This window comes from Moschus berezovskii, chromosome 17, assembly GCF_049115385.1.
Source record: "Moschus berezovskii isolate FMDL1 chromosome 17, NW_MosBer_1.0, whole genome shotgun sequence".
Taxonomy (NCBI): domain Eukaryota; kingdom Metazoa; phylum Chordata; class Mammalia; order Artiodactyla; family Moschidae; genus Moschus; species Moschus berezovskii.
In genome coordinates, this window is record NC_142476.1 from 7843839 (window position 1) to 7856798 (window position 12960).

The 12960-nt window shown below is 43.9% G+C and overlaps 1 protein-coding gene across 1 annotated transcript; it reads left to right on the plus strand.

The window, feature by feature from the left end:
- The first annotated feature begins 4024 nt into the window (after positions 1–4024).
- Positions 4025–12729, plus strand: LOC148775048 (apolipoprotein R-like). Its single transcript, XM_088845164.1, has 4 exons — positions 4025–4254; positions 10359–10532; positions 11622–11797; positions 12315–12729. The coding sequence occupies exons 1-4, from the start codon at positions 4170–4172 to the stop codon at positions 12459–12461; spliced, it is 582 nt and encodes a 193-aa protein (XP_088701290.1). The 5' UTR covers positions 4025–4169; the 3' UTR covers positions 12462–12729.
- The last annotated feature ends 231 nt before the right edge of the window (positions 12730–12960 follow it).

The following is a 12960-nucleotide window of genomic DNA, read 5'->3' on the forward strand; positions in this document are numbered from 1 at the left end:
AGTGCGGGCAGGATAACTGGCACTGTGGACAGGCCGAAGAGCAGTACAGTTGGCATGGTCTGCAGGACACCCAGTGGACAGAGGAGCCTGATGCTCCTCAGAGGAAGAGTTGGCAGGATACACAGTGGGCAGGGGAGCCTGAGGTTCCTCTGAAAGGAGGAAGCCAGTGGCCGCCATATAGTGTGTGGGACTTTGTGACGTTGATCCTCCTGGCTTCGGCTCCGGTGGAAAACTGGGAAGCGGTGAACGGGTCACCAGATAGCACTGGAAAGGCGTTACAGGCGATGAGTTCCTGTTCGCTGAACAAGGTGTCTCGGACTGCTGCTGGCACTGTGGGGTGGATTTTCCTGACTATCCTGAAGGCGAATATGGATTGCACCGTAGGCGATGCTGCAGCAGTGGTCAAAGTGCAGAGACGCTTGGAAGAACTAGAGCAATGCATACTGGCGTTACAGCAAGAACCTTGTGGCCCTGAAGAACCCAGCATCTCTGACTGTAGGTGGTAAGTGATGGTGATGATGAACGTTATGACACTGTGGGCCCCCTCTTGGAAGCGAGGGCCGTGGTACAGCAGAAAGTGAAGCGTGAGCAGCCTATAGCCCAGGGAGGACATCCTCAAGGGGCCCCCAATGCGACTGAGTTCACCACATATCGACCATATACTCAAGAGGAGTTGGTCAACTCGGGTAAGAAGTTTCAGCAAGTGCACAGGGAACCCTTGGCAGCATGGCTTTTGCGACTTTGGGACGCAGGGGTGGGCCCAGCACCTGTGGGGGTTTTTACAGGTCCTGACAGAGAAGTAGAGGGATGGAATGCAAGATACCATTTTGAAACTGTGAAGACCCCCAAAGAGGGCCTGAACTTGCAGGGGTCTCACCTGGGTGACGTGGTTGTGCATGTGGGCGGATTTGTGCAGAGGTGTACTGTAAAGGCTGTGTCCTCAGATTTAGAAAAGTATAATCATGTGGGTGGGCTGTGAATGCCACAAAAATCCCCTCCTTGAAGGGGTGGGCCTGGTGCCTGTGGGGGGCTTTGCAGTACCTTAATGAGAAATCCCGCAGGGATGGAGTTGCCCTGCAGAGGCTTTTATGCAATCTCACGGGGCGAGATAATGGACTGGACTTGGCTATGGAAGACAGAGGCACTCCACATGCAGTGGGTTGCTCTTCTAGCCCCATGAGGGCAAGGATTGCGACATGAGTTCCAGGTGATTGGGCTTTGCTGTGCATTGGGGATGTAACTGTTCATTGTCGTAGCTAATGCTGTTGCAAGATGTAAATCCAAGGGTCAGTGTTACTTCCCAAGGGAATATCACAGAAGATGGACTGAAGGGTTGGAGTGTGGGGAGAGAGCGAGTTAGCCAAGATGGCAGTGGTCCGGCTCTCTTGCCCTTTGTTTTGTAAATAATGACTATGTAACAGCTGAGCTCACTTATAACACTGTGCATGAGCATCGTGAGGTACTCGCTTGGTAAGGAGCTACTCTGTGCTGTAGGGATATGTGAGCTCCACCTAGAAAGCGGCAGTGTTACTGTCAGCCACCAGATCTGAGAGGATCTGGACCAGATCCGAGAGGATATAGTGAATCTACTTCTATGGCTGCTGTGTCAGCCAGGAGAGAATACTGTTATGGCCGCTGTGCCAGCAGGAGAGAGGTTGTGTTGTGTTAGGCTTTGCTATGGCTGTTGCCAGGAGAGAATAAATGCATCTGCAGTTCCTGTTGGCTCCTCCAGTCTTCTTCCAGGCTCTTAGCTGGAGCCTTGCCTACCCTGGGTTCAGCGAACTGTATGCACAGTGAAATACAGAGACATAATTGGTGTCATGAGCAGGATCAGAGATACAGTTGCTAAGTTGTGTCTGACTCTTCTGTATCGATGGACTATAGACCTCCAGGCTCCTCAGTCCATGGGGTTTCCCTGGCAAGAAAACTGGAGTGGGTTACCATTTCTGTCTCCAGGGTGTCTTCTCAACCCAGGGATCAAACTCTTGCTTCCTGCTCTGCAGGCAATTCTTTACCAGTGAGGCACCCGAGAAGCCCCTGAGACCTTTGAAAGTGAAAGTAAAACTCACTCAGTCATGTCCAAATCTTTGCCACCCCATGGACTATACAGTCTGGAATTCTCCAGGCCAGAATACTGGAGTGGGTAGCCTTTTCCTTCTCCAGGGGATCTTCCCAACCCAGGGCTCAAACCCAGGTCTCCTGAATTTCAGGCAGATTCTTTATCAGGTGAGCCACAAGGGAAGTCCCTAAGGCCTGTTACTGAGTCCTACTTGAGCATTAATTGTTGGTGGATCATATAGGGATCTGGTCTCCTGAGAGAAGGGCAGTCTGGGGTCTTTCCCACCATAGTAGAAACAGAAGGCTCCTAGACATAGTCTTCTAAATGATAGGTACTGGATTCTGTGCAAGAAAACTTTGTAGTATAATTCCATTAGATAGAAAATAGTGGCATAGTGAAAAGGCCTTGGGATTTAAATTAGTCGGGTTCAGAATCTGACTTGGCCACTGATGAGAAAGGTTTTAGGACGTATACTCAGTCTTCCTGAATCAGTTTCCTCGTTTGTAAAATGTGGCTATACCATCTGTGTTACAGTATTGCTTTAAGAAATTAACTGCAATGACTTATGTAAAAGTTTGGAATATGATTAATAAGCAGAAACTTTTTTGAAAAAATAACAACCTCCTGTTAAATTAATTAAATTATCTATTTTATCTGATATATCTGGCATACTTAGATTTAATTTAGTCCCTCTTTATAAGACCACTTAATTGTGCAGTCATCAATATTTTAGAGGTGCTTACCCATTTATTTCTGGGGAATGTTCCTCTTTATTTTGGAGAGCTAAGCAGCTTGACTGTTATGACTCTTTTTGCACTCTTTACAGTTCAACTGAATAGGGAAGGTCATTTGGGGACATTTTCCAGTGTTCACCATCTTCTGTGAATGAATATCCATGTATCTTCAAGCTGATATATCTTCATACATATTTATGTATCTTCAACCACATGATCTAGGGTCCAACATGAAATTCAGGTTGATGACTTCACCTGTGTCCTTTGCAGATACTGGAAAAATAAATTATCTGAGTGAAAGACTCCTTTTTTAATGGATCAGTCTTAACTAGTCCTGGGGTTAACAAAAAAGCCCTTTACAACTTATCATCTAGTGCTTTTGTCAGAGATATATTGCTAGGCTGGAAGGTCTTTACCTAGTGACATGCAGAAATTCTTGAAATTGTCATGCCTATTTATAATGCTTGATTCTTTATCATTTAATTTTCCTTTATTTGTGCTATAAAAACTACTCTGAGAAGTTTCCCTTTGCTTTTTGACCAGTGTAACCCCAAAGTTGATTAATCTGGTGCCAAAGATAACTTAAGGAAACTTAAAAATTGAGGGGCTAATTGTTGTTTGGGCTGTATTTTTGTCTTTTCACAATTATAGACTTTATTCCAATTCAGTTCAGTTCAGTTCAGTTCAGTCACTCAGTCGTGTCCGACTCTCCGCGACCCCATGAATCACAGCATGCCAGGCCTCCCTGTCCATCACCAACTCCCGGAGTTCACTCAAACTCATGTCCACAGAGTCGGTGATGCCATCCAGCCATCTCATTCTCGGTCGTCCCCTATTAGTCTTGTGAAATATTTAGGAAGAGACTTCATAAATCTGTTTTTAATCCTATCTTCCTATTGAGAATTCACACTAGTGAATGAAGATTTGATACCACTGAGGGATGGCATAGAACACACCTTGGCATCTCACCCTGTTCCATGAAGAAACTGGCACACTGTATCATTTGCCCAGTTTTTCTTGATTCCTCAAAGAGGAATGATGTTTATGGGTAGATAAGCCAACAAGTGCTCCTCACAACAGCGAGAAAGTCATGGGGTTACAATTGTGAAGACCCACAGACCCCTAGAGAACTCTCATGGCACACTGTTATCACTCTCCCTGAGGCCTGAGCTTCATTGGACGGTGCCCCTCAAGTCCTGTCCAGTGCTTGGTCTCAATTCTGATTCTTCCCTTTAGTAGCTCACAGCAGTGGACTTCCCCAGTCTGAGTTCCTTGAGTCAGGCACCAATTTACCACGGACTTAGAGCTTTCACTTCAGCCTGATTCAGGGTCTGAGAACACTGAGTCTCAGTGCTGTGTTTCTGAGATTCTTTACCATGTCCCCCAAGTTGCAGAGAATTTTCCCAGCACTGTGCCTCCTTGGGGTCCTATCTCTACTGCGCTGCTCGCCTGTCCTGTGTGGTAAGTACAGAGGTGATAAGGAAGAGGGGAAAGTTTAAACTAAGGTATGGAGAAGAATTTCTTATTAAGAATTCATTAAATATAACCAAGCATAAGTTATATTAATTCCAATATTAAATAATTAATAATTAATTTAAATAATTTTAGTCCTTTTGATACAGGCTGTAATTACTTAGAAAGCAAAATATTCCAAACCCTTGGGAGCTGATATAGCCACAAGAGAAGCCTTTTAATTTTTATATGAAGTGGCTATATTTAAGTGGCTAAACCTAAATTCTTAAAGAATTAATTCTTAAATAAGGTTCATTATTTTTCTGTTTCATCAAGGTTGTGTAGAAAATTTTGCCATCTATAAAGTAAACTTTTATATCATTGAAAATAATGAGTGAGCTTATGGAGTAAAACTGCAAAGCACTGTATAAACTAAAAACATTATATAAGTGAAAGATCTTGCATTGCAAGTTAGGGTATAATAGTTCCTAACTAATGAGCACTGAAAGGAAATGCAAGGATCTGCAGGCCCCACTAGGGTTCAGTTCAGTTCAGTTCAGTCGCTCAGTCATGTCCAACTCTTTTTGAGACTCCATGGACTGCAGCACGCCAGGCCTCCCTGTCCATCAGCAACTCCCAGAGTTTACTCAAGCTCATGTCCGTTGAGTCAGTGATGCCATCCAACCATCTCATGCTCTGTCATCCCCTTCTCCTCCCGCCTTCAATCTTTCCCAGCATCAGGGTCTTTTCCAATGAATCAGTTCTTCGCATCAGGTGGCCACAGTACTGGAACTTCAGCATCAGTCCTTCCAATGAATATTCAGGACTGATTTCCATTAAGATTGACTAGTTGGATCTCCTTGCAGTCCAAGGGACTCTCAAGAGTCTTTTTCAACACCACAGTTCAAAACAATCAATTCTTCAGCGCTCAGCTTTCTTTATAGTCCAACTCTCACATCCATATATGACTACTGGAAAAACCATAGCTTTGACTAGAAGGACCTTTTTCAGCAAAGTAATGTCTCTGCTTTTTAATAAGCTGTCTAGGTCGGTCATAACTTTTCTTCCAAGGAGCAAGTGTCTTTTAATTTCATGGCTGCAGTCACCATCTGCAGTGATTTTGGATCCCCCCAAAATAAAGTCTGTCACTGTTTCCACTGTTTCCCCATCTATTTGCCATGATGTGATGGGACCAGATGCCATGATCTTAGTTTTATGATTGTTGAGTTTTAAGCCAACTTTTTCACTTTCTTCTTTCACTTTCATCAAGAGGCTTTTTAGTTCTTCACCTTCTGCCATAAGGGTGGTGTTATCTGCATATCTGAGGTTACTGATATTTCTCCCAGCAATCTTGATTCCAGCTTGTACTTCATCCAGCCTAGCATTTCTCATGATATACTCTGCATATAAGTTAAATAAGCAGGGTGACAATATGGTAGTGCTGGTTATAATTGTAGATATGCAAGTTTGTAAATGGAAATATGCCAGTAATAACATGGTTATTCCTCTACCATGGGGTTCCTTCTAAAGAATGAAATTCTAAGAGTATGAAAATGTACAAACATTTTCCTTATATCATCTATCAGAGCATTTAATGTAGAGCATTTTCACAGAATGGCAAAATCAGTCAACTGACAAGAGATTTCACCAGTGGCTCTATTTCCATGGAAACTATGTCTCCTATTCATGTGAAAAAGGGTAATTCCCAGTTCTAATGATACAAAGGATTACATGCCAAGCAGTGGGAACCTGGAGTCCCAAAATGCCACCTTGTTATCCTTTGTCAAAATTAATTTCTAAGGCTCCAGAATGATATCATGTTATTCAGGCTTTGTGAACTTTCTTAATATCATAAAGTGACTCAGTTCTATCTAAGGTAGGGATACTAAAGTATTTTACTTTAGAAGTGTTTTACATCATAACAGTAGATACTTTAAGGAAAACTTTAAGGTGAAGTGAAAGAACTCATATATTCTGGGTGATTCTCCTTTCTTGGAAATTGAAATGGCTCAGTTCAGTTCAGTCACTTAGTTGTGTCCAACTCTTTATGACCTGATGGACTGCAGCACGCCAGGCCTCCCTGTCCATCACCAACTCCTGGAGTTTACTCAAACTCATGTCCATTGAGTCGGTGATGCTGCCAACCATCTCATCCTCTGTTGTTCCCTTCTCCTCACTCTCCAGAGAGTGAAGAAGAGCTGAAGAGTCTCTTGATGAAAGTGAAAGAGGAGAGTGAAAAAGTTGGCTTAAAACTCAACATTAAAAAACAAAGATCATTGAAATCAGTCCCATCACCTCATGGCAAAAAGATGGGGAAACAGTGGAAACAGTGAAAAACTTTATTTTTCTGGGCTCCAAAGTCACTGCAGATGGTGACTGAAGCCATGAAATTAAAAGACGCTTACTCCTTGGAAGAAAAGTTATAACCAACCTAGACAGCATATTAAAAAGCGGAGACATTACTTTGCTGAAAAAGGTCCATCTAGTCAAAGCTATGGTTTTTCCAGTAGTCATGTATGGATGTGAGAGTTGGGCTATAAAGAAAGCTGAGCGCTGAAGAATTGGTTGTTTTGAACTGTGGTGTTAGAGAAGACTCTTGAGAGTCCCTTGGACTGCAAGGAGATCCAACCAGTCCATTCGAAAGGAGATCAGTCCTGGGTGTGCATTGGAAGGACTGATGCTAAAGCTGAAGCTCCAGTACTTTGGCCACCTGATACTTAGAACTGATTCACTGGAAAACACCCTTATGCTGGGAAAGATTGAAGGCAGGAGGAGAAGTAGACAACAGAGCATGAGATGGTTGGATGGCATCACTGACTCGATGGGCATAAGTTTGAGCAAGCTCCCAGAGTTGGTGATGGACAGGGAGGTCTGGTGTGCTGCAGTCCATGGGGTCACAAAGAGTTGGACATGACTGAGTGACTGAAATGAACTGAGCTGAACCATTGTCTTTGTATCAATTCCCTTCCCAGATTAGTCTGTCTGTGCTCAGCTGTGTCTGACTCTCTGCAACCCCATGGACTGTAGCCTGCCAGGCTCCTCTCTCCATGGGATTCTCCTGGCAAGAATACTGGAGTGGGTTGCCATTTCCCAGATTAGTACTTGTTTGAAACTGCCCTTTGGAACTCAGGAAAGGTCATGGTGGTTGGAGGTGTGTTCCCTACAAGAGGAGTGGGTTACCATTTTCCTTCTCCAGGGGATCTTCCCGATGTTTCAATTATTACCTTTTGTTTCTTGATGTTTATTATTTTTCCTTTCTTTCTGGTTTCACCTACTGGTGGCTCAGATGGTAAAGAGTCTGCCTGCAGTGCGGGAGGCCTGGGCTCAATCCCTGGGTCAGGAAGATCACCTGGAGAAAGAAATGGCAACCCACTCCGGTGTTCCTGCCTGGAAAATCCCATGGAAAGAGGAGCCTGGCAGGCTGCCGTCTATGGGGTGGCAAAAAGTCGGACATGACTGAGCAACTTCACTCAGTATAAAACCTGCTGAAATCTATTTGAACCTGCCTTTCAGAGTTTACTTCTTTTCTTCCTTCTCTACCTTCCATACTCTGAAACAGCATACTCTGTTTTGCTTCAGTAGCATCTAGTCTTGCTTATTCAGTAGAATTAACACGATGCCATTGATGTTCTGTATCAAAGTGCTGTTCTATGTGTGTCTGCATGGTCATAATATCTTCAGACTCTATTATGACAGGGACAGAGTGTTATCACAGCCAAGGACTAAAAATGCCGATGGATGATCTTGACCTTTCCATATGTATGCAAACTGCTTGTGATGCTCTTTTCTGACAGGGATGGGAAAGAAGGCCTGGGCTGAATCAGTGGCCTCACCTACCAGAAGATATGTTAATCTGCTCTAGCAAAGATACCACGTGTGGTGCAGTGGCTGCAATGCTGTTGCATTTTTAGTAGTCTACAGTAACTCTCCAGAATCCTAATTTTTCGTAGTAGACAGACTTATGAAGTACAAGGGGATACAATGACCACCCTTGCATCTTTAATTATTTAAGAGTGGCACATATTTCCCCTTTCCCGCAACTATTAGTACATGGTATTTAAAAGAACTTATCTTCTTTGCCTCCAAGGGGAGGGTTTAGGTCATATCAATGACTTCTACTTGTCTTCTTGGATAGAATGGTCTTAGCCAATAGGCCAAGGACCGATATGGGATTGTGCCGATGACCAATTTTGTCTATCTAGCTTACACTTCCAAAGATAATGGAAATGCCCAGCAAGTGGTTTAATAAGGGAACCGTGATGGTTCCAGGTATCTGTGTCAACTCAAGCTCCATTTTCAGTAATTCTTGGATTGTTGTGCACATCTCATCTGTGCAGTTACCCATGAAGATAGACACAGGTCCTCTTGGAAGACTGGGAAATATCACTGTGCACATGTCTCAAGGTGCTGTATCCTTATTCTTGGAAATTGTTTCTCCAGTTAGTGATCTCCAGACCTGACAACATCAATAGCACAGGTACAGAAACTCAGCGGGCTTCCCTGGTGTCTCAGATGGTAAAGAATCTGCCTGCAATGTGGGAGACCTTGTTGGAAAGATCCCCTGAAGGAGGGCATGGCAACCCACTCCAGTATTCTTGCTTGGAGAATTCCACGGACAGAGGAGCCTGGTGGGCTACAGTCCATGGAGTTGCAGAGAGTCAGACATGACTGCGTGACTAACCACAGCACAGAAACTAAGCAACATATTATAACTTTTTAACGGACCAAATACCATCGGCCTCCTGATCACCCATCTTTTATTTCTTTCCATGGTTCAGATTGAGTAGTATCCAGTTGACTTTTCATCTGTTTTCACCCTTAGGAACGCCATGTTCTATTAACCCTCTTCCTAATCTCAGTCTGGTTGTATCTCTAACTTGCCACTGCTTATGATGATTACATTTACTTGGCTCCTAAAGCCTATGAGCACCTCTCAGACTGTGATCGCTAAGAGTGAAACTTGTTCTGTAACAGTCTTCCCATCGTCAGCTCTGGTCTCTGATACAGGCTCCTCTCATTGTGATACTCCTTCTGTCCTTGGCAAATGTATCCTCCTGGCCTTCCTGACGACATAATCACTTGCTGGAGTTTGCTGCATGTGTGTCACATCTCCTCCAGCATGCTCACTCTTCTGAGTCACTTAACCACTCTCTCTACCACCTGCCGCAGCAACTCGAGCATTTGAACCTCATTGTGGGCATCACATTTTCCATGCCTCAAGGAGGCATCCTAGGATAGTACTGTAGACGCGATCGTCCATCAGTTTAATCTTTTACTGACATTTCCAAAAGTGTCAAGTGTTAGTTGCTCAGTCGTGACTGACTCTCTGCGACCCCACCAGGCAGCCCACCAGGCTTCTCTATCCATGGATTCTCCAGGCAAGAATACTGTGGTGGTTGCCATGCCCTTCCCCAGAGGATCTTCCCGATCCAGGGATCAAACCCGGGTCTCCCTCACTGCAGGCAGATTCTTTATGGGCTGAACCACCAGGGCAGGCATTTCCAATGACCTGTTTTGTTGAAACTTCACACGCAGTGTTTGTGGGTCCTGACAGTGTTGTCCCCTTTCACACAGGTGCTCAGCACCGTGTCATGTCTATTGTCCCAACATGCAAGCCATCATTTTTATTCTTTCTGTAAGCTCTTTCTGAACTATTTTAGAGGACAGTGTGAGTATATTCTTGGGAGGATGGATGGACTGGTTTTATTGGGAGCAATGAATCAGAGATTGTGGATTTGTCTTGCATCTTTAGTTTCTCCCAGACATACATCTCTGCATTTAGCACAGAAGCAGTGGAGTGTGACACCAGTACAGTGTGACTTTGACTGAATTCCATCTTCCTGCCAAGATGGCTCCTAAATAGTCAAGTTTAGTGAATTTTCAAAAAAAATGAAGCAAATCCTAAGTGCTTGTCAGTCCATTGTAACCTTTCTATGGTTCCCCAGCCTCAGGCCTTCATGAAGGCAGCTCGAGTCCTGTGTTTGGCTGAGTTATTGGATGGGCAGAGAAGACAGGACAGACGGAAGCCTCCGTTGAGCCACACAGATTCTGGGAAGTGTTATTATGTGCATTCCACGTGCTGACCTGCTTTCACTTTTGTGTCTCACCTCAAGATTGTGGCTCTCCTCCTGTCATTGCACACGGACGACATAGAGTAGTCTCTAAACGCTTTACATTTGACGATGAGGAAGCTGAATATGAATGTGATGAAGGGTACACCCTGGTTGGAGCGAACAGACTCTCCTGCACTCCTTCAGGCTGGTCACCTGCAGCCCCTCAGTGTAAAGGTAACTCGGGCGCCCTCTTCATTTGAGGGGGCGGGGCTGGGGCTATTATGAACGGATTGAGAGCAGTTTCTTCCCCGTGAGAGGCAACAATAAAACCATTTGATATGATTCATTTAAAATAATCACTATGGTCTGATGGTATCCAAAGCAAAAAGCACAGAAAAAAGAACATTAATCTCCCCTTCTTTCTCCCAGGTACAAAATTCAGCCTTTGTGAGGCATCTCCATTTCCCAGTTTCTTGTATAATTTCAGAAATAGTCTACAGATGGTACATTCTAAGTATAGCTGTGGCCTGCAGCAAAATTTTCATGAAAAGTTGGTCTAGTATGTAAGCCCTAGGGACTAATGCCAAACATTGTGAAATCACAAGTATTTCCATCAGAGTCAGTGCAGGGCACCAGCTGCTCACCATGTAGCTGTGTGGTGAGGGACTCCTAATTTTCCAGCTGTTATGGGGACAAGAGGTCAAAATCAGGTCTGATTATTGCATGCACACAGGTTTACACAGTCATCATCAACAACTTCAGGGCTGATTTGCCACCATCGTCTCCTTTGCACATGGGAGAATAATAAGCAAGAGGGAAAATTTTCATCTATTGTCTTACAGGAATCCAGATACAAGAGACAGCTGATTTGACCTCTGAAGATTTGGGGTCACATGCACTCTTGCCTGGAAAATCCCATGGACGGAGGAGCCTGGTGGGCTGCTGTCTGTGGGGTCGCACAGAGTCGGACACAACTGAAGCGACTTAGCAGCCTCAGCAGCAGCAGCCCTTTCTATGTTCTGTCAGGCTGTTAAAAATCGTTGTAAATCCTTCAGCAAGTCACCCCACCTCTCTGTGTCTCACTTTCTCTTAGATAAAATAGTGAGACTATATAATATGACCGCAGAAAGATCTACCCCAAAGTCTGATAAAGCACTATCCCAATGCTCAATAAGTATGCTAACGAATATTAGTTTTCTTCTCAAGATTAAAAAAAAAGGCAAAACAATTAGCAACACTTAAATACAGTTCATTCTTAGTACCCTAGACTTGCATGTTTTCTCTTAGATCTGCAGATTGCTTAAAATTATGTTTCCATTGCAGCATTGTGTCTGAAACCAGAGACAGAATATGGAAGGTTATCTGTGAAGAAGGTTAGATATGTGGAACCTGAAAGAGTTACGATCCAGTGTGAGTCTGGCTATCGTTTGGTTGGTTCCAAAATTATCACTTGCTCAGAGGACAGAACCTGGTACCCAGAGGTGCCCAAGTGTGAGTGGGTAAGTCACACAATTTGAGGTAGTTTTTGTGTTATTAAACCCCAAAGCACTGTCCTGCCAGCAAAGCTGATATCTGACTTGTCAAGATTCATTCATTCAAAGGAACTCTCATTTTGCTTTGAAGCCTTCTGGTCAGATAGGAGATGCAAAGTGTTCCTGCTCTCGCTTGTGATCAGGGAAAACGGAGCCCCTTTGGAGTGGAGGGTCTCAGACCTGGTAGTACTGACTCCCAACTTTTCTAGAGGATTTGATATACTCTTGTCCCATTTCTGGATGGTCAGAAGTAGTGTCTGTTCCCACAGAAGCTTTCTGGGAGGCTGTCTCAGAGCAGAGTTATATTCCTCTAAGGAAGATGATGGTGGGAAACAAGGTGTTTCTGGTTTCCTTGCTCTCCCACCAGTCCTGGGGTGTGTCTTGGTCCTGAATCTGTCATCCTGCCTGTCTCTCCATGAAATATGCCCCCTAACAATCGGCAGAGAAATCTTTCAAGCATACTCATCATTTATTTCTCCTTTAGGAGTATCCTGAAGGCTGTGAGCAAGTAATCACAGATAGGAAACTCTTGCAGTGCCTCTCAAAGCCAGACGAGGTGAAATTGGCCTTGGAAGTGTATAAACTGTCCCTGGAGATTTCACTCCTGGAGCTTCAGATAGATAAGCCATAGGATGCCTATCAGTGGTAATCACTGTAATGTTTCTCAAGAGAGAATGGAAAATGTTTCTTGCTGTCTTCATTCCAATATGGATCACCTCAGTTAATCACCTTTACCATCTCTTTTACACCACCAACTGTGGTAATAATTATCTAGAAAGGATAATTTGTTAATATTTAGTGCTTTGAGACTGTGGAGTTATTGATGATTTTCTGTCATGTTTTTGCTTTTCTGGACGCAGAGTACACATTTTTTAAATAAAAAATTATCGTATCCAACAGCATTTTGTCTTTGTGTTTCATTTTGTAAAATAAGGTCTGTGAACACACACATACATAAAGTTGATACGTTTATTTTTACTGTTGGGATCTTGGACATAGGGACTTGGGTTCACAGCAGTATATTTCATGGACTGCCTTTGCTCCACAGTTCCATATATATAGGTTACTCAGGAGCTAGTTGGAGAAGGAAATGGCAACCCACTCCAGTGTTCTTGCCTGGAGAATCCCAG